Source organism: Lynx canadensis, chromosome A1 (assembly GCF_007474595.2).
Source record: "Lynx canadensis isolate LIC74 chromosome A1, mLynCan4.pri.v2, whole genome shotgun sequence".
Taxonomy (NCBI): domain Eukaryota; kingdom Metazoa; phylum Chordata; class Mammalia; order Carnivora; family Felidae; genus Lynx; species Lynx canadensis.
Window position 1 is genome coordinate 111,519,704 of NC_044303.2, and position 25,320 is coordinate 111,545,023.

General features: G+C 38.4%; 1 protein-coding gene across 2 annotated transcripts in view; it reads left to right on the forward strand.

Annotated features, from left to right (window-relative positions):
• Positions 1–25,320, forward strand: part of DDX46 (DEAD-box helicase 46) — a 69,116-nt gene that overhangs the window by 24,898 nt on the left and 18,898 nt on the right. For both annotated transcript variants that reach the window (XM_032592880.1, XM_030318427.1), the window contains exons 13-16: positions 125–207; positions 9,039–9,203; positions 9,713–9,875; positions 23,527–23,720. In XM_032592880.1, the coding sequence (XP_032448771.1) occupies positions 125–207; positions 9,039–9,203; positions 9,713–9,875; positions 23,527–23,720 (605 nt within the window). The remainder of the gene's footprint in view (positions 1–124; positions 208–9,038; positions 9,204–9,712; positions 9,876–23,526; positions 23,721–25,320) is intronic.

A 25,320-nucleotide genomic window follows, 5' to 3' on the forward strand; every position in this document is an offset into this window, starting at 1 on the left:
CCCCTCTGGTTAAGTCAGGCATTTTAGTTCCCTTTACAGTTTTTTAAAGTTCTTGGTAGTCATAAAATGAATTGTGACTGATTTTTAGTTTTCGTTTTGTCTTTATTTTTTTTCCTCATCTTAGGTCGGGTCACAAATCTTCGAAGAGTAACATATGTTGTTTTAGACGAAGCAGACAGAATGTTTGACATGGGTTTTGAACCACAGGTAATCATTACGTGTCTTAGTGTTTTGAACTAGAAAATCTTGTACCTGCCATGAGAATAACATGTTAATATGGTGTCTGAACTTCTCACACGTTTTTGTTGTGTTGTAATATAGTAGGTTGGGGACATAGGGAATTCAAATAGATAATTATGCTCTGAATTCCTCATAAAACTGGTTCAGAGGCTATTTCTAAAACCATTGTTGGTTAAATTAGAATTGGAATGCTGAGGGGCGCCTGGGTGGCGCAGTCGGTTAAGCGTCCGACTTCAGCCAGGTCACGATCTCGCGGTCCGTGAGTTCGAGCCCCGCGTCGGGCTCTGGGCTGATGGCTCAGAGCCTGGAGCCTGCTTCCGATTCTGTGTCTCCCTCTCTCTCTGCCCCTCCCCCGTTCATGCTCTGTCTCTCTCTGTCCCAAAAATAAATAAACGTTGAAAAAAAAAAAAAAAAAAGAATTGGAATGCTGATAATAGAAGCTTAAGCTTCTCTATTTTATAGTTTTTATTGTATTTTGAAATAAATTCTTTTAATTCATGCTTTTAATTGCCTCAACGATCAATATAGCACATTTTGTTTACATTCTGCAAATGTAAAAACTAAGGGCCAGAGCATTTGTCTACCTTAGATTTTAATATTCCTCATGCACACTGTTTGCTCAGATACAAAATTTCAGTGTTATAAACTTAGAGGGACACATGTTAAGGAACTTTAAGGTCTTAGGAATTTTTGTTAATGAGATAAGGAATGTGAGTTATCAATGTGCTATGGATGCCAAAAAAAATTATTTTTGATCATAAACTGCATTAATAGAAATGGGGTATTAGCTTTCTCAATAGGTGTAGCATGTGACTCTTGATCTCTGGTCTGTGGGCTTGAGCTCCACGTTGGATGTAGAGATTGCTTAAGAAATTCTTTAAAGACACCTGGGTGGCTCAGTTGGTGAGCGTCTCTCTCTTGATTTCTGCTCAGATCATGATCCCGGGTCATGGGATCAGGCCCCATGTTGGGCTCTCTCTGAGCATGGAACCTGCTTAAGATTCTCTCTCTCCCCCTCTGCTCCTCTCTCCCACTTGCACTCTTTCTCTCTGAAATTTTTTTAAAATTAAAAAAAGGGGATACAGTTAAGGTGGCCTTTGGTTTTTTTCAGTTTATTCATGTGTTCTCCAGAAATGTATTGCCTGTCATATACTCGTATGTGTTGTGTTTAGATTTAGGGATCACAATCTAAATGGGATATACAAGAGCACATAACAGTAAACAGGATTATGGTGACACCCGAACCATGTGAGAAATAGTTAAATGAATAAGTGACATTTAGCTTGGAGTAGAGGATTTGATAGCATCCTTTAACCGTTTGAAAAAAGTCTGTCACATGAAAGAATCATTGAGGAGTAGACCTGGGACCCAGTTGGGAAGCTATAGGGAGCTGAATCTAAGCATAATGTGAGAAAGAACTGGATAAACATTATTTGGAGATGAAACAATTTACATTGTGGGAGGAGGGCAGATACTGAATATGTTTTTCGTCCATGTGTTCGGTTAGAGGTAGGGGGTCCATTTGAGGAACGAGAGCAGAAGGAATTGATGAACAGATGGAAGATGGAATTAGATCCCTTTCAAATGTCTTTCCCAATCCTGGGAAATCTTAGATTTTATGGTAATGTTTAAGGTAGGTGTGGTGTGATTGGGCCTTTCTGGTAAATCAATTAAGTGTTGCCAGAAAGAGGCCAAAATAACTTTTCCCAATCATATGCAGTGTGTGAGTCATTTCTTGCCATTAGTGCTTACATCTACATTAAGTACGTGAGGGAGAAATGCTGAGTAACAGTGTGTGTGTTAAGCACTAAACCGTTGAAAAGAAGAAATTTTAGATTAATGATTATTTTGTGAGCTGTTGTGTAGATTAAAAATGCTTGGTTCAGGTTCAGTGCCATAGAGCACTATTTGGATGTTAAAGCAAGTAAAGGCATCCCCATTTGAATCAAAGCTGGTGCTAGTCAGTGCACATCTGCACAGTGACTTCTATCTAGAGCAGAGTTGGCAGGCAGTGTGCCTCCAGACATGATTCTGTATTGAAAAAAATCATGAAAATTGGGAACTAAATCAAATAATGCTTAATGTATATTTTTCTGAGTGTAAATCCATAGTAAATGTATATGCTATACAGTGACATTGGCAGAACGTACAGGAGTCTCCTTTTTCACATTAGCATATACAGGCTGGCAGGTTGAAAGGCACTTGGGCAGATCTTTGTGAATTGTTTTATTTATTTATTTATAATTTTAGAGAGAGGACAAGCAGGGGAGAGTGGTGGTGAGTGGGGAGGGGGGAGAGAATCTTAAGCAGGCTCCACATTCAGCACTGAGCCTGATATGGGGTTTAATCCCACAACCCTGGAATCATGAACTGAGCTGAAATCAAGAGTTCGATGCTCAACTGACTGAGTCACCCAAGTGCCCCTAACAGAATATTAAAAAGTGGTTTTCCATGACAAATTTTTCCACAGTTTCTAGGTTCTTTTTTAATTTAGTAAAATTAAAGAGTAAGAGAAGAAATTGATTAGATATAGACCTTGATCTTTAGCTCTAGTTAGCCATTATGGAGCTGGATATACATACTTTGTGAAAATATGTTAAGTAATATTCCTATTAGTTATAAGAAAAATGGTTATTTACAAAAAAAAATACCAAATGATTATTTACATGTTTTACTTTTTATTAAGAAAGTCAGGAATGTTTTAATTGACAAATTTATTCATACGTGTGACTAGTACAAAATGAAGTGATCTAAAGATCACTAAATCTAAAGATTCTAAAGATGTTCACTCCGAGTTTTTACTTTCTTGAAAATACCGATCACGTAGTAAAGTGAGACAGTAAATGTGTTTGTCACTTGTACAGTGCAAAGCAGCATGCTTGCCTCAGTCATCAAGGAGCTCACTGTTTAGTGAGAGATTATTGTAACTTTGAAGGCTGTCTTCAAATTGGCATAAAAAATAGGTCACTGAAGGAGCACCTGGATGGCTCCATCAGCTAAGCATCCAAATTTTGATTTTGGCTCAGGTCATGATCTCAGAGTCGTAAGAACCCACATCGGTTTCTGCACTGGGCATGGAATCTGCTTACTTAAGATTCTCTCTCCCTGTACCGCTTGTGCTCTCTCTCTTAAAAAAAAAAAAAAAAAAGCAGGGGGCACCTGGGTGGCTCAGTTGGTTGAGTGTCTAACTTCAGCTCAGGTCGTGATCTCGCAGCTCATGAGTTCGAGCCCCACGTCAGGCTCTGTGCTGACAGCTCAGCCTGGAGCCTGCTTCAGATTCTGTGTCTCCCTCTCTCCCTGCCCCTCCCTCACTCATGCTCTGTCTCTCAAATAAATAAATAAGTAAACATTAAAAAAAAAATAGGTCACTAGATTGATGATTAGATACTTCAGCACCTCTCAGTCCTGTGTTCAGGCCACTGATGAAGGGTTTGGTGCATAAGCAGCTCCTATTGAATAATATGGATGCTACTTAAGGAGATAGAGGTACTGAAAAAAGAGCATTTTTCAAAAACTTATTTTTAAGTCTAATGTAATCCTTTACATTAGAGGAAACAGAATCAGGGATGTAATGACAGTTGAGACCTCTCCCCGCACACCCAAGTTTTATTCCTATTTCACAATAATGCTCTAGTCCAGAGTAATTTTGTTTTTTATGTAGTGTTTATTTTTTAGAGAGAGAGTGAGCAGGGGAGGAGCAGAGAGAGAGAGAGGGAGACACAGAATCTGAGCTGTCAGCACAGAGCCTGATGCAGGCTCGAACCCGCGAACTGTGAGATTATGACCTGAACTGAAGTCGGAGACTTACCTGACTGATCCACCCAGGCACCTGTAGTCCAGGGTAATTTTTACCAACATACATATCAACATCTCAAGGACCCTATTTGTGACTTAAAGATTGAGATAGTGATATTTACTTTGATAAGTAAATAAATCATTAAGTTGGTAGCAAATTATTTTCTTGAGGGTAAAGGAAAGCATTGCACATTGTCAAGAGAAGTATAAGAGAGAATGTACTAAACTTTTAGAACTTCTTCAAAAGGAGCGTATGCCAATGATCAAGACTTGAAATCAGTGAAAAGTGGGGGAAATTGCTACCTTTGTAAATATTAGTCACCAGCTGGACTGATGAATTGAGTTTTAGCCTATAGGTATGAAAGGAGAAGTTTAAGGACTTAGTACTTGGCAGCCCATGGCTGACTTTAATTATCTGTGTACTGTGAGAGAGGGAACATACTGAAAAGTTTCAGGAACAGCTTTTAATCAGTAGCCCCCAGCGTGATAGCCAAGTGAGCATAAGAAGGCAATTGAAACCCAGGCCAGTCATCCCTGAAAACGTGTGTCATCATTAGCGTCATACTATGGGCATCTTCACGACTCTAAGCAGTAATAGGTATTCATAAGGAAAATCTAAGCTCCCACGTGTGATCGTTAGTACGCCGTTCCATGAAGGACAGGATTTATAGCTTATTCATGAAGATTTCTCTTAGCACTTGGGCAAGAGAGGGAGTTAGTTGTGGTTTTCAAGAAAACTTTCCTCCTTTGATGCCTGTTTCGGATTCTGTGTCTCCCTCTCTCTGACCCTCCCCCGTTTATGCTCTGTCTCTCTCTCTCTATCAAAAATAAATAAACATTAAAAAAAAAATTAAAAAAAAATTTTTAATGGAACTCTTCATGCATTTCCTCCTTGCACGGGAACATGCTAATCTTTGTATCATTCCAATTTGTTTTAGTATGTGTGCTGCTAAAGTGAGCACTTAAATGATTTTTTTTTAATGTTTCTTTATTTTTGAGAGCATTTATTTATTTTTGGAAGAGCGTGAGCGGTGGAGGGGCAGAGAGAGAGGGGGAGATGCAGAATCAGAAGCTGGCTCTAGGCCCTGAGCTGTCAGCACGGAGCCCAGCGTGAGGCTTGAACTCACAAACTGCGAGATCATGACCCGAGCTGAAGTCAGACGCTTAACCGACTGAACCACCGAGGCGCCCCTTAAATGATTTTTTTTTAAATGTTTATTTATTTTTGAGACAGAGAGCATGTGAGTGTGGGAGGCAGAAAGAGAGGGAGACAGAGAATCCCAAGCAGGCTCCATGCTGTCAGCACAGAGCCCAGTTCAGGGCTTGAACTCACGAGTCGTGAGATCATGACCTGGGCCAAAATCAAGAGTCGGTCCCTTGACCAACTGAGTCACCCGGTGCCCCTTCAGTGATTTATTTTTATGTTCTAAATTTACTTTTATTCAAGTATAACTAGCATACCGTGCTATTAGTTTCAGGTGTATGTTATTAGCGGTTCTATATATTACTCAGTGCTCATCATGATAAGTGTACTCTTAATCCCCTTCACCTGTTGCTCTTATCCCCGCTCACCTCCCCTCTGGTAACCACCATTTTGTTCTCTGTATTTAAGAGTATGCTTTTTTTTCTTTTTGTCTGTTTTTATTCTTTATTCATTTTTTTTAAGTTTATTTATTTTGAGAGAGGGGGGTAGAGATAATACCAAACAGGCTCCATGCTGTTAGCACAGAGTCTAGTGTGGGGCTCAGTCGCATGAACCATGAGGTCATGACCTGAGCCAAGATCAGGAGTTGGATTCTTAACTAATGGTGCCACCTAGGCACACCTGTTCATTTGCTTCTTAAATTCCATACATAAATGAGATCATATGGTATTTGTCTTTCTCTGACTGACTTATTTCACTTAGCATTATACCCTCTGGGTTCATCCATGTTGTTGCAAATGTCAAGATTTCATTTAAATGACTCATTTTTAAAGATTGCCTTCTATCTGCGTAGGATTTATGTCCTCTGAGTTGATTTTCTATTTGCTTTGATTTCTGCATTCAGATTAGAAACATTCTGTAGAGGTCTGGGAACCTGTAGTTAACTACTTACATTTAAGGGACAGAGAAAAGGCAGCTTAAAATTCAGAGTTCTCTGTGCCAGAGCAGTACTTAGTGATCCTGAGTTTCACTGTTGTAATCGGCTGGGACTTTCATTTAGATGAGGACTATCTTCTGCCTGACTTCTTGGACTGGGCAGACCATCCCTGGAAAAATATTGGCCAGTCTCCAGCCTGACTGTAAAGGCCTGTCTCTTGTTCTAGGTTGGGAGAGAGGCTTGAGGGAGAGTGGGAGCCTCAGCATTGAACATCATACATTTACTTAATGCTTTTCTTCTTAGGATGTTATCCTTGCCTCATCCAGTCATGTTCTTATTTTATATTCTGCATCAGCTAAACCTTTGGGTCTTTGGCTAGGGTGAGAGAAGGGCCTGACAGTAGGAGATAGGTGGAGGTTGAGGGATTTGATTGCTTCTTTAAAAAAATTTTTATTTTTGAGAGAGAGAGAGAGAGAACACGAGTGGGGGAGGAATAGAGAGAGAGGGAGACACAGAATCTGAAGCAGGCTCCACACTCTGAGCTTCAGCACAGCCTGATGTGGGGCTCAAACCCACAAACTGTGAAAATGACCTGAGCTGAAGTTGGACTCTTAACTGCTGAACCCCCTAGGTGCCCTGGGATTTGATTGCTTCTTAAGCAGACTTTGCATCAATTCTCTTCATTTTGGAATCCCACCTTTCATCTCCATATAGGGAGAATAGCTTCATTCTCAACTTTTTCTTACTGCCAGCTTCCTTGAGCTTGATTAATCTTTTACCATATTGAAACATTTTGTTGCTTTTTGTTTTGTTTTGTTGACAAATAAAATTTACATACTGTAAAACTCATGCTTTTTTAAAATTTATTTTTCTAATTTACATCCAAGTTAGCATATAGTGCAACAGTGATTTCAGGAGTAGATGCCTTAATGCCCCTTACCCATTTAGCCCATCCCTCCTCCCATAATCCCTCCAGTAATCCTGTTTGTTCTCCATATTTAATAGTCTGTTCTGTTTTTGTCCCTCTCCCTGTTTTTATATTATTTTTGTTTCCCTTTCCTTATGTTCATCTGTTTTGTATTTTAAAGTCCTCATATGAGTGAAGTCATATGATATTTGTCTTTCTCCAAATGGCTAATTTCGCTTAGCATAATACCCTCTAGTTCCACCCACGTAGTTGCAAATGACAAGATGCCATTCTTTTTGATTGCCGAGTAACACTCCATTGTATAGATATACCACACCTTCTTTATCTGTTCATCTGTCATTGGACATTTGGGCTCTTTCCATACTTGGGCTGTTGTTGATGGTGCTGCTATAAACATTGGAGTGCATGTGCCCCTTGGAAACAGCACACCTGTATCCCTTAGATAAATACCCAGTAGTGCAATTTGCTGGGTCGTAGGGTAGTTCTATTTTTAATTTTTTGAGGAACCTCCATACTGTTTTCCAGAATGGCTGCATCAGTTTGCATTCCTGCTAGCAGTGCAAAAGAGATCCTCTTTCTCCTCATCCTCACTACCATTTGTGTTTGCCTACCACATCTTTCTTAAAATTTATTTTGTAAAAACTCTTACTGTTTGTTTATTTTTGAGAGAGAAAGAGACAGAGAGTGAGTGGGGGAGGGCCAGAGAGAGGGAGACACAAAATCGGAAGCAGGCTCCAGGCTCTGAGCTGTCAGTACAGAGCCTGACGTGGGGCTTGAACCCATAAACTGCAAGATCATGACCTGATCTAAAGTCGGATGCATCACTGACTGAGCCACCCAGTCACTCCTCTACCACATTCTTTATCCATTCATCATTTAATGGACATTTGGACTCTTTCCATAGTTTTGCTATTGTTGATAATGGTGCTGTAAAGGTCAGAGTGTATGTACCCCTTCCAATCTGTATATTTGTATCCCTTAGGTAAATGCGGAGTGGTACAATTGTTGGATTATAGGGTAGTTCTATTTTTAACTTGTTGAGAAACCTCCATACTGTTCTCCAGAGTGGATGCACCAGTTTGCATTCCCACCAACAGTGCGAGAGAGTTCCCCTGTCTCCACATCCTCGCCAACACTATTGTTTCCTGAGTTAATTTTAGCCATTCTGACACCTGTGAGGTGGTATTTCATCATGGTTTTGATTTGTATTTCCCTGATCATGAGTGATATTGAACATATTTTCATGTATCTGTTAGTCTTCTGGATGTCTTCTTTGGAAGAATACCCTTCCCAGTTTCCAGTCACTCACCACCATCTACCTTTAAACCATCATCAGTAATATTACTCATTATTACTTTTTTTCTTGTTTTACCAATCATCACAAGAATCCTAGGAGTCTTTATTTTCTCCAGGGCTCTATAGACACTGAGGCAATTGGTGCCTGTATCTTACTCCCTCAACAGTATGTTCACCTTCATTGTTCTCTTTCTGTAGCTCTTTCAACCTTTGATATATAATATATTTATGTGTCCACTCTCCTTAGAATAGAAGTTCCATGGAGACAAGTTTTTGTCTGTTTTTATTGCATATTTCCAAATAGAGCAGTGCTTGGCACATAATAGTTCAGTAAAATTGTGTTTACTAAGTGAAGGAAAACAGTGGTACAAGGGAGAATAGTTTCATCCCAGATGTAGTTTGAAGACTGAGAATACTGTATTTATTGGTGAATTAGGTGTGAGATGAGAGAAAGAGAGAGAGAGTAGTTACAGATGTCTCCTCCATCTTTGGCCTAAACATGTAGATAACTACAGTTGCCATTTCTTAACGGGGGGAAACTGAGAGGAGCAAATTATGGGGTAAAATCAATTATAATCTAAGGTAACAGGTTTAGAAGTCACTGAATGGATGTTCTCAGAATTTCTTTCTACTTGATTTTAACATCATTGACTTTTAGAGGCTACACTCAACCGTATTTATTTGCATTGTGTCCTTAGGTCATGCGCATTGTGGATAATGTCCGTCCCGATCGACAGACAGTTATGTTTTCAGCTACTTTCCCCAGAGCTATGGAGGCTTTGGCTCGCAGAATCCTCAGTAAACCCATTGAAGTGCAGGTTGGAGGCAGAAGCGTGGTTTGCTCAGATGTGGAACAACAAGTGGTGGGTACAGCCTTTAAGAAACCCTCAGTTCCCTGGATGTTCAGGATGTGATTCTTGTGGGATCATTGTGATGTAGGAAGGTAATTTCTAAAATTAAATAGGATACAACTGCAGCCATTAATATTTTATATGATGCACTTGAATATGCTTTTCTGTGGAACTGCATGTTTAAAATCCTCTTAAAAAATGCCCTTTTTAGTTCGTCCCACCAGAAGAGGTGGGCTTGTTAATAGAAATGTCACATCTTGTTTTTTAGTTAATAGGGTGTGAGATCAAGAGGCAGAGAGAACCAGGTGATTGCCCACATTTACAAGCCCCCTCTCTGAAAGTTACAGATTTGTTTTTGGTCTTACTGGTTTATCAATTAAAATCAATATTTTCCTGCCCGGTCCTAAAATACAGCAAGATATTGTCATTTCGCCATCTGCCACAAATAAAATGAGTATTTTTGTTCACAAGATGTATTTGCAGTTTTACTCCATTAACTTGGTGCGATTTGCTGTTTGCAGATTGTGATTGAAGAAGAAAAGAAGTTCTTGAAGTTATTGGAGCTTCTCGGCCATTATCAAGAATCGGGATCTGTCATTATATTTGTGGATAAGCAGGAACATGCAGATGGTCTTCTGAAAGATTTAATGAGAGCATCTTATCCTTGCATGTCTCTTCATGGAGGTAATGTTTACTGAAGTATCTGTTGAGTATTTAATTTGACCAAGCACTGCAGTGTACTGTGTACTGTGTGTTTACTGTGTACTGAGTTTAGAACCAGAGTTTGTATCTTCTATCTCCTCTTTTATTCAGAACTCTGGGGGCTAATAAGCATTATTATTATTCCATCTTTGAGGTAAAGAAAATAAGACAAGGAGTACATTGGTTTGACCAAACTTTATAGCCATTAATCAGCTAAGGAGAAATAGAACTTAAAATTCTCTGTTTTGTGTTACATTCTTTCCATTGTGCCATGCAACCTGGAGGTTTTCATGATTCACATTAGAGCTTTAATTGAAAGTAACCTTTTGTTTTCTGTGTGATGTCTCCATTGTTGTATATATGTAAGACTTAGAACCCTGAACATGTGCAACAGAGACAGTTTGAATTACCCTCATTAAGGATGTGTTCTGGCAGTCTGTGACTTTGTAATGAACCACCCCAAAATGTAGTGGCAGCTATCATCTATTTTCTTTATAAATCTTTGCTTTAGCTAGAGCTCAGCACTTAACCTAGTTTCTGTTTCATGCTGTATCTGCTGGCATGGCTTAATTGGGACTGGGGATCCATTTCCATATTTGCCTTACTTAATGTGGCTGGGAAGTTGGTACTGGCTCTTGACCGAGCTCAGTCAGGTTATTGGCCAGGGATCCTGACCCTTCCCTTTGTGGATCTCTCTGTGGGACTACTTGGTGAGAAGGCAAGTTAAGGCTACTTGCCAGGCCAGTTAGGGATGATACTGGGAATTGGCAGAACTTTCATTTCCATCATATTCTGTAGGTCAAAATAGTCCCATGACTGGCCCAGATTCAAGGGGATGGAGGTATAGACTCCACTTCTTGATAGGAGGGTCATTCCCTATGCAGAAGAGCATGTAGAATAAGCCATGCTTTTGCTGTCATCTTTGGAATATACAGTCTGTGACACCAAGTTTCATTGTGGATGCAATTAAAAGGGCTCTAAGGGTATGTATTTGGTTAACTTTTAATGTTTTGGGTTTTTTTTTTTTTTTTTAAGTTTGTTTATTTGTTTTGAGAGAGAGAGAGAGAGAGAACCAGTGAGTGAGGGGCAAAGAGAGGTGGACAGAGGATCCATCAGTGCTGACAGCAGAGAGACCAACATGGGGCTCTAACTCACAAACATGAGATCATGACCTGAGCTGAAGTTGGACGCTTAACCAGATGAGCCACCCAGGCTCTCCTAATGCTTGAAAATCACTCATGTTTTCCCCTTTGTTTTGTTAATTGGGATGAAATATATATTACATAAAATTTACCATTTTAACTATTTTAAGTGTGTGATTCAGTGGTGTTAAGTACATTAACAGTGCTGTGTAACAACACCGTTATCTATTTCCAGAAGTTTTTCATTGTTCCAAACAGAAACTCTACCTGTTAAATAATAACTTCATCCCCATCCCCACCTGCGGGCCCCTGGGAACGTGTATTCTACTTTTTGTACCTATGAATTTGCCTGTTTTAGGTACTTCACATGAGTGGAATCATACAGTGTTTGTATTTCTGTGCCTGGTTTATTTCAGTTAGCATAATTGTCATTGAGGCTTATCCGTGTTTTATCATGTTTCAGAATTTCCTCTTTTTTAAAGTATTTTAATTCCAGTGTAGGTAACAGAAAGTGCTGTATTAGTTTCAGGTGTACACTGTACACCTGATTTAACATTTCCATACGTTAGTGCTCATCCCAAGTGTGTTCTTTAATCCCTGTCCCCTGTTCCACCCACCCACCTCCCCTCTGGTAACTGTTTGCTCTCTATAGCTAAAAGTGTGGTTCTTGGTTTGCCTATCTTTTTTTTCCCCCTTTGTTCATTTGTTTTGTTTCTTGAATTCCACTTATGAGTGAAGTCGTGTGGTATTTGTCTTTCTCTGACTGACTTCCTTCACTTAGCATTATGTTTTCTGGCTCCATCCATGTTGTTGCAAACAGCGAGATTTCATTCTTTATGATGGCCAAATCATATTCCTGTGTGTGTGTGTGTGTGTGTGTGTGTGTGTGTGTGTGACGTCTTCTTTATCCATTCATCTGTCCATGGGTACTTGGGCTGCTTCCATAATTTGGCTAATTTAAATAATGCTGTGGTAAACATAGGGGTTCATATGTCCTTGTGTCCTTTTTTTTGAGTAAGTTTTTTTGTATTCTTTTGATAAGTACCCAGTAGTGGGATTACTGGATCATAGGGTAGTTGCGTTTTATTTGTTTGTTTATTTATTTTTGAGAGAGAGAGAGAGCGAGCGAAAGCACGTGAGTGGGGAAGAGGGTGAATCTCAAACAGGCTTTAGGTTCAGCATGGAGCCTAATGTGGGGCTTGATTCCATGGGATCATTACCTGAGCCAAAATCAAGAGTCACATGCTCAACTGACTCAGCCGCCCAGAAGCCCCTGGATAGTTCTATTTTTAATTTTTTGTGGAGCCTCCATACTCTTTTCCATGGTGGCTGCACCAGTTTGCATTCCCACCAACAGTGGGTACAAGGTCTTTTTGCTCCACATCCTTGCCAACAGTCGTCTCTTGTGTTGTTGATTTTAGCCATTCTGACAGGTGTGAGGTGATATCTCATTGTTTTGATTTGCATTTTCCTGATGATTAGTGATGTTGAACATCTTTTCATGTGTGTTGACCATCAGAATGTCTTCTTTGGAGAAATGTCTGTTCACATCTTCTGCTCAGTTTTTAATTGGATTATTTGTTTTTTGGGTGTTGAGTTTTATAAGGTGTTTATATATTTTGGATACTACCCCTTTGTCAGATATGTCATTTGCAAATATGTTCTCCCATTCAGTAGGTTGTCCTTTAGTTTTGTTGATTATTTCCTTTGCTGTGCAGAAGCTTTTTTTTTTTTTTTTAAGGATAAATGAACATTTATTTATTTATATTGATTTATTTATTTTTATTTTTTTTTTGTGTGTAATTTACATCCAGGTTAGTTAGCATCTGGTGCAACAATGATTTCAGGAATAGATTTCTTAAGCCCCTTACCCATTTAGCCCATCCTCCCTCCCACAACCCCTCCAGCAACCCTCTGTTTGTTCTCTATATTTAAGAGTCTCTTACGTTTTGTCCCCCTTCCTGTGTTTATATTATTTTTGAGAAGCTTTCTATTCTGATGTAGTCCCGGTAGTTTATTTTTGTTTTTTTTGCTTTTTTCTTTGTTTTTTGTTTTTTAAGATTTTACTTTTAAGTAATTAGACCAAATGTGCAGCTTGAGCTCACAACCTTGAGGTCAAAAGTTGCACTTCCACCGATTGAGCCAGCCAGGCACCCCTGTTTTTCTTTGCCTCACGAGAGGCAAAGAACTGTCCTCTCTTCTAGGATTTTTATGGTTTCAGGTCTTACATTTAGCTTTTTAATTCATTTTGAATTTGTTTTTGTGTATGGTAAGAAGAATTTCCTTTTTAAAAAGCGAAATAATTTTTCATTGTATGTATATACCACATTTCCTTTATTCATTTACCTGTTGATGGACATTTGGGTTGTTCCTACCTTTTGGCTCTTGTGAGTAATGCTACTTAACCACTGGTGTACAAGTATCTGTTTGAGTCCTGTTGGCCATATGGCCATATGGCTATTTTTAACTTTTTATAGAACCTGCAAACTACTTTTTGTAAAAATTGCACCATTTTGGAATTCCAGCAGTGCATTAGGGTTCCAGTTTATCCACAGCCTGGCCAGCACTTGTCTCCTATTTTTTTTTTATAATAGCTATGCTAGTAGATGTGAAGTGACATTGTGGTTTTGATTTGCATTTCCCTAATGACTGAGATTGAACATCTTTTTATGTGCTTATTGGGTATTTGTATATCTGTTTTTGAAGAATTGTCTATTTTAGGCTTCTGCCCATTTTTAATTAGGTCATTCGCATCTTTTTTTCATTGCTGAGTTGTAGGATTTCTTTATATATTCTTGATAGCAATCCCTTATCAGATGTACAGTTTACATATATTTTCTCCCATTCTTTGGGTTGTTCTTTCACCCTCTTGGTAGTGTTCTTTGATGCGCAGACGTTTTAAATTTTGAAGTACATTTTATTTTTTCTTTTTTTGCCTTTTCTTTGGCTGTTAATTCAAGAAACCATTGCCAAGTCCAAGGTTATGAAAATTTTCCCTCTTGTTTCCTCAGAGTTCTAAAATTATAGCTTTTACGTTTAGGTAATTCATTTTGAGGTGATTTTTATATATGATGCAAGATATGGATCCAGCTGCATTCTTTTGCATGTGGTTTTTCAATTTCCCTGACCCATGTGGTAAAAAGACTGTCCTTTTCCCTTTGAAGAGTCTTGGCACCTTTGTCAAAATCTATTGACCATTTATTTATCTGAGGGTTTCTGAGCTCTTTATTTAATTTCATTGATCTGTATGTTTATCTTATGCCAAATGTTTTTTTTTTTTTTTTTTAAGTAAACTCTATCCCCAGCGTTGGGCTTGAACTCATGACCCAGAGATCAAGAGTTGAATGCTCTACTAACTGAGCCAGCCAGGAACCCCTTTACTTTTTTTTTTTCTCAACTTTTTTTTAATTCTGAGAGAGAGAAAAAGCATGAGTGGGGGAGGGGTAAAGAGCTAGAGAGGGAGAATCCAATTCCAACAAGGTCCACACTGTCAGTGCAGAGCCTGACTCAGGGCTTCACCCTCTCGATCCATGGCACTTAACTGACTTGAGCCACCCAGGTGCCCCAACATTTCTTTTTTTAGTAGACTGTTTTTTAGAGCAGTTTTAGATACACAGCAAGACAGCAGAAATTACAAAGTTCCCGTATATCCCTTGCCCCCAAGTACAACCTCCTCCCCTATCAATATCCCATACCACAGAGCTACATTTGTTACAATCATTGAACCTGTATTGACATATCATTGTCACCCAGAGTCCCTGGTTTACATTAGGGTTCGCTCTTGGTGTTATACAGTCTATGGATTTGGACAAATTTATAAAGACATATTTACCAGTATAGTACCATACTATATCACTCATAGAAAATACTACCATAAGAATCCTCTTTGCCTATTCATCCCTCCCTCCCCCATCCCTATACTGCCGCTTATCTTTTTTTTTTTTTTTTTTTTTTAAGTAGGCTCCCCCAAGATGCAGGGCTTGAACTCCCTGCCCTGAGATCAAGACCTGAAACGAGATCAAGAATTAAACACTTAAGCCACTAAGCCACCCAAGATGCCCCAGCCACTAATGTTTTTACTCTCTCTACATTTTTACCTTTCTAGCATGTCCATGTCTACTTTTAATCATTAGGATAAACAGGCAATAATGACTTATCATAGACGTTTTATTTTGGCCCTGTTAGTGTCATCATTCCTGAAAATGTTTTGGTTGCCATTAGCTACAGAGTTTCTAGTGTAGAACTTCAGTTTTTCTCCACATTTGAAACATGGGACTCAGCTTTCTTTCTTTCCCTAGATGATTTCTTTTCTCTCCTGTTTGTTGTTTTGTACTTTTAAGTTAAATTAAAATGTTTTTAATGTTTATTTTGAGAGTGAGTGCGATTGGGGGAGGGGCAGAGAGAGAAGGACAAAGAGAATCCTAAGCAGGCTCTGGGTTGTCTGCACAGAGCTTGTCGTACAGCTCCACCTCATGAACTGTGAGATCATGACCTGAGCTGAAATCGAGTCAGACCAACTAACTAAGCCACCCAGGTGTCCCAGTACTTTCTAACTTTAAATATTTTGATTAAAACAGGTGTGTCCATGTAAAATCTTGTGTCTCAAAGCAAATAAACAAAATTTATTGTGAATGTAAGATTTATTTATTAGCTTAGACATTTTTTAAGTAATTTTGTGGTAGAGCAATGTGCTGAATTTCTTTTACCTTTTTTTTTTTAATGTTTATTTTTGAGAGGCAGAGTGTGAGCGCGGGAGGAGCAGAGAGAGAGGGAGACACAGAATCCAAAGTAGACTCCAGGCTCTGAGCTGTCAGCACAGAGCCCAGTGTAGGGCTTAAGCCCATGAACTGTGACATCATGACCTGAGCCAAAGTTGGACACTTAACCAACTGAGCTACCCTGGCTCCTCCAGTGTGGTAAATTTCTGAAGGAAAACTAGGGAGAAGTTTTGATTATGAGTCTTGTTGTTAAGCTCTTTTAATGTGTAACTGAATAAAAGCCAATTTGCTATATAAGTATAAAAATGTAGAAATTATTTAGGGCTTTTTAAGAATTAAAAGGTGTAATCATAAAATTCCTAATGTGCATATGAAATTAATGTGCATTTTATACCTAACTCATAGTGTAATGATATAGTGAGAAGGATGCTTGGAGATGCCCCACATGCTGTGTCTTCTATAGAGCCACCTGTAGTTCTTCGTGTCTTCAGGTCTAGAAGGGGAAGAGCAAAGGCTGGAAGTAAGAGAGTGGATTATATGTTCTGCGCACTCCTGGTCTTAACCTGAAACAATTTTCTCAGTACAGCAATCAAAACATTCTACTGTGGCTTAACTTTTTTGTTAGATGTTTGTCAGCATTATTATGAACATAATAAATGGAGAACATGTTCTTAGTACTCCTTTTTGACCTATCACATAACCTGCAGTAACCTTAAAGTAGGTTACAAATGAAAGAAATATGAAAATACTTTCATTGAACCATGGCTGCAGTTTCTGGTTTGTCAGCCATCCATTTTTTAGCTTTTGCATTAACAATGAATAATTTAAAAATTTCTTAAAAACACAGTGCATCTTGGGTACCTGGGTAGCTCAGTTGGTTGGGCATCCAGCTCTTGATCTCAGCTGGAGTCATGATCTCATGGGTTCATGGGATTGAACCTTGTGAGCAAGTGGCTTTGAATTCTGTCCCTCTCTCACTGTGCCCCTCCCCCCACTTGCATGTGCTCATGCTCCCTCTCAAAATAAATAAGTTAAAAAAAAAAAACCAATGCATCTAATAGGGTAAATAATGAAATTAGAAAAGCAGCACACAGGTTTCTACTTAAGAGAAATTATGGTATATGAGAACATACACTTTTTTTTATAGGGCAGACTGTTTCGTTGAGGCCTTCAACTTGTACTATTAATATCAGTTACATTTTTCTTTTTTCTGCAAGTGACAAAAAACTAATCCAACTGCCTTAAATCATGAGACATTTTTATTATTTTATAAAAATGAAATCTAATGGTCAAGTGACTCCAGATTGTTTCATTTAGTGGCTCACTGTCACTATATTGTATTTTCTGTACTGCTATCCTGAGCATGTTAACTTAATTGTTTTTTTTTTTTAAGTTTATTTATTTTGAGGTGGGGGAGGGGCAGAGAGAGAGAGAGAGAGAGAGAGAGAGAGAGAGAGAGAGAGAATGCCAAATAGACTCCATGCTGTCTGTGCAGAGCCTCATGCTGGGTGTGTTATCACCAACGGTGAGATTATGACCTGAGCCAAAATCAGGGGTTCAGTGCTTAACTGGCTGAGCCACCTAGGCACCCCAAGTTAGTTTTTAAAGTAGTTTTTTTTCATGGCACCAAAAAGGCTTCTGCAGTTTTAACCATCACTTTTTTTTTTAATTAATTTATTTTTTAACGTTTATTTATTTTTGAGACAGAGAGATACAGAGCATGAACAGGGGAGGGTCAGAGAGAGGGAGACACAGAATCCGAAACAGGCTCTGGGCTCTGAGCTGTCAGCACAGAGCCCGACACAGGGCTTAAACTCACTGACCTCGAGATCATGACCTGAGCCGAAGTTAGCCGCTTAACCGACTTAGCCACCCAGGTGCCCCTAACCATCACTTTTGTATCAGACAAATTACAGAGGAAGAAGACTATTTCCCATATGTCTAGGTGCCTTTTCCCCCTCTTATTTTTATAACCACAATTTGTAAACACAGAAAAAATCTGAGAAAATCATATGGTGAAGAGCCTTGAACATCCAGTACTGGATTCTACAACTAACATTTTGTTGTATTTCTCTTTCACATCTTTAGCCATCTGTCTATTCTACGTACTCATCATATTTCTTAGTTTTTTGATATGTTTTAAAGAAAGTTGTAGCATCAGCATATTTCACTTCAATGTGCAGATGGTTAACACTAGTTCAAAAATTTTTTATTTTATTTTTTAGAATAACTATGTTTTTTAAGTAAACTCTGTCCCTATCGTCGGGCTCAAACTCAAGACCCCAAGATCAAGAATTGTATACCGAGCCAGTCAAGCGCCCCCCAAATTTATTTATTTATTTATTTATTAAAAAAAATTTTTTTTTTAACGTTTATTTATTTTTGAGACGGAGACAGAGCGTGAATGGGGGAGGGGCAGAGAGAGAGGGAGACACAGAATCAGAAGCGGGCTACATGCTCTGAGCCATCAGCCCAGAGCCCGACGCGGGGCTCGAACTCACGGACCGCGAGATGGTGACCTGGGCTGAAGTCGGACATCTAACCGACTGAGCCACCCAGGCGTCCCGTCCCCCCAAATTTAAAAAAAAAACACAAACTATAGGTAAACTGTAGTAAAATGTACAGATCATAACTGTGCTCTTTGATGAGTTTTGACAAATATATATAAGCTGTGAAACCCAAACCTCTATGCATATACAACCTCAGAACTTCCCCCCAGTTAATGCCTGTTCTCATCCCCACAGGCAACCACTTTTTACATTTTTTTCCAACATATATTTGTTGTATTTTTAGAATTTCAGATAAATGAAACCGTACTTTCTCAACATTTTTGTGTCAAGTTATCTTTTACTCGGCCTTTTTTTTTCTTTTTTTTAGCTTCAGAAAATGTTTCTTTAATAGTAGGAAAGCTCTCTTTATAGAGAGGGGTCTTTCGAAAGTGAATGCCCGTGGACTATAGGCAAGGGCCTTTGTTTTATGAGGTTCTGGTCGCCGCCTCTTCCCTTCCCCCTTGTTCCTTCTCAGCTTCTACCCTTACTGGCTTGATAGCTCTAGGTGCTGGGTTGTCCATTCTTCATTGGCTTGTTTCCGTCATATGGTGGGTGGTCCTTGGCCTTATTCGGCATGTTTTTGGGATTCTTCCACGTTGTTGCATTACCAGTAGTTCTTCCCTTATTGTTAATATTCTTTTGTATAAATCTATCCCCGTTCGTTCAGTTCATTTCTCTTGACACCTGGGCTCTTTCTTGTTTTTCTGCTGCTTCAGCCATCCCACAGGGAACGATATAATTGGGATACAGAACAGTTCCATCATGCCCCAAAACTCCCTTGTCCTATACCTACAAAAGTAACTGAAAAGTTAACTCTCCTCCTGTTTATAACTCCTGTCAACCACTGATGTGTTTTTATAAGAATATTTGTGAATATAGGTCATACATTATGCAGTTGACTCTTTTCACTCAGTGTAATGATTTTCAGATCCACTGAAGTTGTTGCACAATTCATCTCTTTTTATTGCCCAGAGATATTTATTGTATGGATGTACCACGGTTTGTGTATCTTCATCTGTTGAAGGATGTTTGGGTTGTTTCCAGTTTTAGACAAAAATGAATAGAGCTGCTGTTAAATGTTTGAATACGGGTTGTATGTGAAAATTTTTCTAGAATAGATAACCAGGAATGGGATTGATGGGTCATATGGTTAGTGTATCAGTATGGTTTTCTTTGTGTTTATTGTACTCATGGTTCACTGAACTTGTAGAATCTGTAAATTTATGTTTTTCAGATGTAATTTGGGACAAATTTGGGAAATTCTTGACCTTTGTATCTTAATTTTTTTTTTTCCAGAGCTATTTTTCTTCTCTCTTTGGGATTGCAATTATGTGTATGTTCAGCCCTTTAGTACCATCTCCCATGTCTTTGATCCTTTGTTCACTTTTGTTTTTCAACCTTTTTTTCTCCTCTATAATTAATACTGGGTCATTTCTTTAACTGTCTTCAAGTTCACGGATTTCTTTTTGCCCTCTTTTATTTGCTGTTAAGTCTATCCAGTGAATTTTTAATTCAGATTTTTTTTTTAATTCTAGAATTTCTAGTTGGCTCTCTCTTATATTTTCTTCTTGTTTCTCTCATAAGATTTCCTGCCATTCATTATGAGCATTTAAAAATTTTTCCTTGATCACAGTTACAGCAGTTGCTTTAAAAATCTTGGACTATTAGGGCATCTGGGTGGCTCAGTAGGTTGGGCTTCTGACTGTTAGTTTCAGCTCAGGTTGTGATCTCACACTTTGTAGGATCAGGCCCTATGTCGGGCTCTGCGCTGACACCACAGAGCATGCTTGGATTCTCTTTCTCCCTCTTTGCCTTTCTCCCACGGGTGCATGTGTATGCTTGCGCGCGCTCGCTCTCTCTCTCTCTCTCTCTCTCTCTCTCTCTCAAAAATAAATAAATAAATAATAAAAAATCTTTGACTATTAATCATAACATCTTGGTCACCTTGTCAGTTTCTGTTGATTATCTTTTTATTTTGTTTTATATATTTCTATATTTTTATCTAATAATTTTGATTTGTATACTGCCCTTTATGAATAATCCATTGTAGGGTCTGAATTCTCATATTTTCCTTAAGACTTGTGTTTTAATAAGACATTAACTTGGTTGGACACTTATTTTAAATTCAGTCCTTCTTTTAATGGGCGACATCTGAAATCTGTTAATTTCTTTTATTTTTTTAGTAAAAATAATTTTAACATTCATTTTTGAGAGACTGAGAGAAACAGAGCGTGAGCAGGGGAAGGGGCAAAGAGAGAGAGAGACACAGAATCTGAAGCAGGCTTCAGGCTCTGAGCTGTCAGCACAGAGCCTGACGAGGGGCTCAAACTCTGGGACCAGGACTTCATGACCTGAGCTGAAGTCAGATGCTTAACCAGCTGAGCCACCCAGGCACCCCTGTGTTAATTTCTTTTAGCCATACCTAGGTTGCTTGGATTCTGTCCCATGCATGCATAGTTTAGGGTCCACATGTTTGTGCTTGCCTACTCTGTTTCATCTTCTGTTTTCTGGTCCTCAGCTAGTATATTATTCCAAATGTCAAAAATTCCAGTTTCTATTCAAGTTTGACTTGTCCCCCTTGGCTTCCCAAGGCTTTTCCCCAAACAGAAAGTTTAAAGTAAATAAATTGAATCCTGTAATTGCAACTACTGCTAGTGTATTATTCCAAATGTCAAAAATTCCAGTTTCTGCTTGTTTTTAGTCATACTCTTGTGCCTTCAGGTAGGTTTTTTGTGTTTTTTTTTTTTTTCTCCCAATATTTTGCCCAGAGTTTATAGTTGCTATCTGCAAGAGGGTTGGTCCAATAAGAGCTTTTCCTACATTGAGGGATATTGTGTGTTTTTTATATAAGTAATAAGGATATTCCCCCCACCCCCACCCCCCCATAATCCCTTGTCTGTACTTCTCTTATCTCTTTGGTAAAAATTGCATCACATGCTTATGCCTAAATCATTTGTAAGCAAGCAGAATGACTAATGATTCCTAAAGTTTTGCCCTGGTACCCTTGAGGTTCTCAGAGACTTTAAGGGGTTCATGAGATCAAAAGTATTTGTATAATAACCTTACTACGTGATTTGCCTTTTTACTTTCATTCTGTGTGGAGTGTATAGTGTAGTTTTCTGAAGGCATCATGGCATGTTCTATTGCACCAGATGGGATGCAGAAGATATGAGACTCCAACTATCTTCTGTTACGAGATGCCCCTAAATTTTAATATGTAATTGCTTTTAAGTTATTTTTAAACAAGTTCGTAAGTATTCACAAATTTTCTCAGTTTCTAATACATTGAGTATTGATAGAGATGACCTGTGTAAAGTGTAGCTCTCTGGGTCTCATCCTCATTAATTTTTACAAAGGAGGCCTTAAGCACAGAAAGTGAATGGGATTGATTCACCTAAATGTGAGAATTAGGCTCATCTCTGGTTTGATATATGTGATCATATGTTGGGTGGATAGGTGAACAAATTTGGAGTTCTGTTAAAAAGGAAGAGGGTTGGGGCACTTGGGTGGCTCAGTTGGTTAAGCATCCGACTTCAGCTCAGGTCATGATCTCACAGTTTGTGAGTTCAAGCCCCACATCAGGCTCTGTGCTGACAGCTCAGAGCCTGAAGCCTGCTTCAGATTCTGTTGTCATCTCTCTCTGCCCCTCCCCTGCTCCCACACCATCCCTCCCTCCCTCCCTCTTTCCCTTTGTTTCTCAAATATAAATAAACATGAAAAAAAAAAAAAGGAAGAGGGTTAATTGCTGCTGGGCAGGTATACCATATACTGTGTTTAGCATATTATATTCACTTCATGGAATAAAGTATGTGTAGCTGAGTTAGATAGTCAGGATACCTCAGTCTAAAGTAAAAGTTTTAGTACATTTTAATTTTAAATTTAATTTATATTGGTATTGACTTCATTAATTTTTCTTAAGAGACTTTTGGGTTTGGGGTTGGATTCTAGTTATTTTGACATTAGATCCAAATAATTTCTTTAATTCAGTCATTGAAGAGTACACTTTTTTTTTTTTTTTTTTTTTTTTGCTGAGAGAGCAAGGGAGAGACAGAGTGCAAGCAGGGGAGGGGCAGAGAGAGATAGGGAGGCATGGAATCTGAAGCAGGCTCCAGGCTCTTAGCTGTCAGCACAAAGCCCAGTGCGGGGCTTGAACCCATAAACCGTGAAATCATGACCTGAGCCGAAGTCAGACACTTAACTGACTGAGCCACCCAGGCAGGTGTCCTGAGGAGTATGTTTAAGTTTTAGGTAATAGTATTAATTAGCATTGATATATATTTAGATACTAAGTATTCCGTGTGTTTTAAACTCAGATTTTATATGAAGCCTTAGAATATCTCCTGCTGCCAAAATGAGTTTTTCATGGTTTGAGAATTTACCCCATTCCCTTCTCTAATTACTAGAGGTTCTCCATCATTAAATGAATTTTCGGTCTGAGTATTTTGTAATAGAACATTTTGGCATTTTATACCCTCCGTTATCACTCACCCTGAGGCTCTTTGGGAAACATATTTAAGAGAGACCCAGTTCACTGCTTTTTAACCAGTGCATTTCAAACTTTAATAGTAATGTGTAATCAGTCACCTAAGTATCTTGTTAAAATGCAAAATCTGAATCAGTAGTTTGGAGTAGGATCTGGCCTGCCTTTCTTTCCTTTCCTTTTCTTTTCTCTTTTCTTTCCTCTTTTCTCTTTTCTTTTCTTTTTTTCTCTTTTCTTTTCTTTATCTCTTTTTCTTTCTCTCTCTCTTTCTCTTTTTTTTCTGAGATTCTGCATTTCTGACAACGTCCCATGTGATGTTGCTTCTGGTCCTCGGACAAAACTGAGTAGCAAGGCTCTAATAACCTATAGGAGAAGGAGAAAGATCTGAAGAATCCTGTTACTGTAGGCTGAATGTACTTGCCTTTTCTTGTTTTACCCCATAAATAGGTTAAGTATAGGTTAATGAATCTGAGATGGGGTTTCTGCTGTTATAATCCATATTCACAAGAAAGGAGGCAAAACAAGAACATATTTGGAATATTCATCAATGAGTTAATAGCAGTAGCTTTTGATCTGGCCATTAAATTTCCTTAGTGTTTTATTTCAGTATTGTAGTTGGTAGATGTTTGGTCATTGTAAGTTGTGTTTATTCTTTACTCTGCATTTAACTTATTTCTGTGTCAGATGAAGTGAACAATTTAAATGCAGTACGTGGTTTTACATTTTTTGTTTGTTTACTTGCAGGCATTGATCAATATGACAGAGATAGCATCATAAATGACTTCAAGAATGGGACCTGCAAACTTCTCGTAGCCACTTCTGTTGCTGCCCGAGGTTTAGATGTGAAACATCTGATTCTTGTAGTAAATTACAGCTGCCCCAACCATTATGAGGATTATGTGCACAGAGCGGGAAGGACTGGAAGAGCAGGCAATAAAGTAAAAAGAACTTTTTAAAGTTGATTTCCATTGTATTAATAAAATACAGGTTTTTTTTGTTTGTTTGTTTAGGGTTATAAGGAGTAGATAATAGGAGTTAACATAAACATTTTGAAAATCTTCAATCATCAGAGTATGGGGATTAGTTGATGTTCATCATTTCTATACACAGTATTATTAAAGTTATTGATAATTAGCTGTTCTCTTTAGGCAGACAGTGTTATTTATGTCTTTTAGTTTTTTTTTTCCCTTGCTTAAAAATTTCTGTGTACGTTTTTACATGCATGTATATAGTTTGAGATTTTTCATTGCTATTTTTAAAATGTGGGATTATAAAATGTACTCCTACTGAAATTGTTACCCTTTTTCTCATTATTCCCCTGTCCTGCTTCATACACTATGTATATTTCTTGGTTTTTTAACTCACTTATAGTCTGGTAACTATATAGGTCTAACTCATTCTTTTTGAAGGCAGCAAGCAGAATATTCTGTTGTTGGAAACCTTGATGGTGATTGGGGCGCCTGGGTGGCTCGTTCGGTTGGGTGTCTGACTTTGGCTCAGGTTATGATCTCACTGTTCCTGAGTTTGGGCCTCATGTTGGGCTCTGTGCTAACAGCTTAGAGCCTGGAGCCTCTTTCAGATTCTGTGTCTTTCTCTCTCTGTCTCTGCCCCACTGCCACTCGTGCTCTTTCCTCCCTCTCAAAAATAAATAAACATTAAAAAAAAGAAAAAGAAAAAGAAACACTGATGATGGTATGATGATCTATTTGATTTTCCATTCCTGGACATTTCTACATACTGAGGCAATAATAATAATAATAATAATAATAATAATAATGTATTTATGGAGTACTTATTGAATGCCAGGCACTATTTTCATTGCTTTACATAAATCATCTCACTTCATCCTCACAATTTCCCTTTGAGGTGAGTAATACCATTTAATAGATAAGAAAAGTTAAGGTACATGGAAGTTAACTTACTTGCCCAGCTTACACAGCTAATACATAGTGATGGCTTTTATTGATTTAACCTGAGTTATTCTGTGGTTATGGGAAACTTTGTGTAAAATTATGTGCACGTACAAACCTTAAAATAATGTGATACTATTCTTAGCACATGGACAGCACAAAAGCAGGCCATGGGTCATGTGGTGACTAGATATTCCTGAAATACAGTGTTAAACCATGTTTTACAATTCATAACAGTTTTCTGGTAGGGACACAGTGTATGTGAAGACAGTCTGATTGTGGTGTGCCATTCTACTCCCAACTCTCTTGCCTGAACCAAAAAGCTGCTAGGGAAATGTGAAATCTTAGGCTTTAGAAAACCCCAGGGAGGCTATGTAGCTGACTTCATTTTTGTATATAAAAACACATTACACATACACAAACAAATGTTTTTATATCTCTTACTGGTCTTAAAAAATATGCAGAGGGAGAAATATGTGGGAAGCTGTGTCCTAGCAAGTGAATACAAGTTAGTTGGGGTAGAGAGGTGCAGTAGGTAGTGTAGGAAGGGAATGCAAGCGAAAGGGGGAAAAATAATGTATTATATTAAAATTAATGTGTATGACAATGCAATTACACGTTTATATAA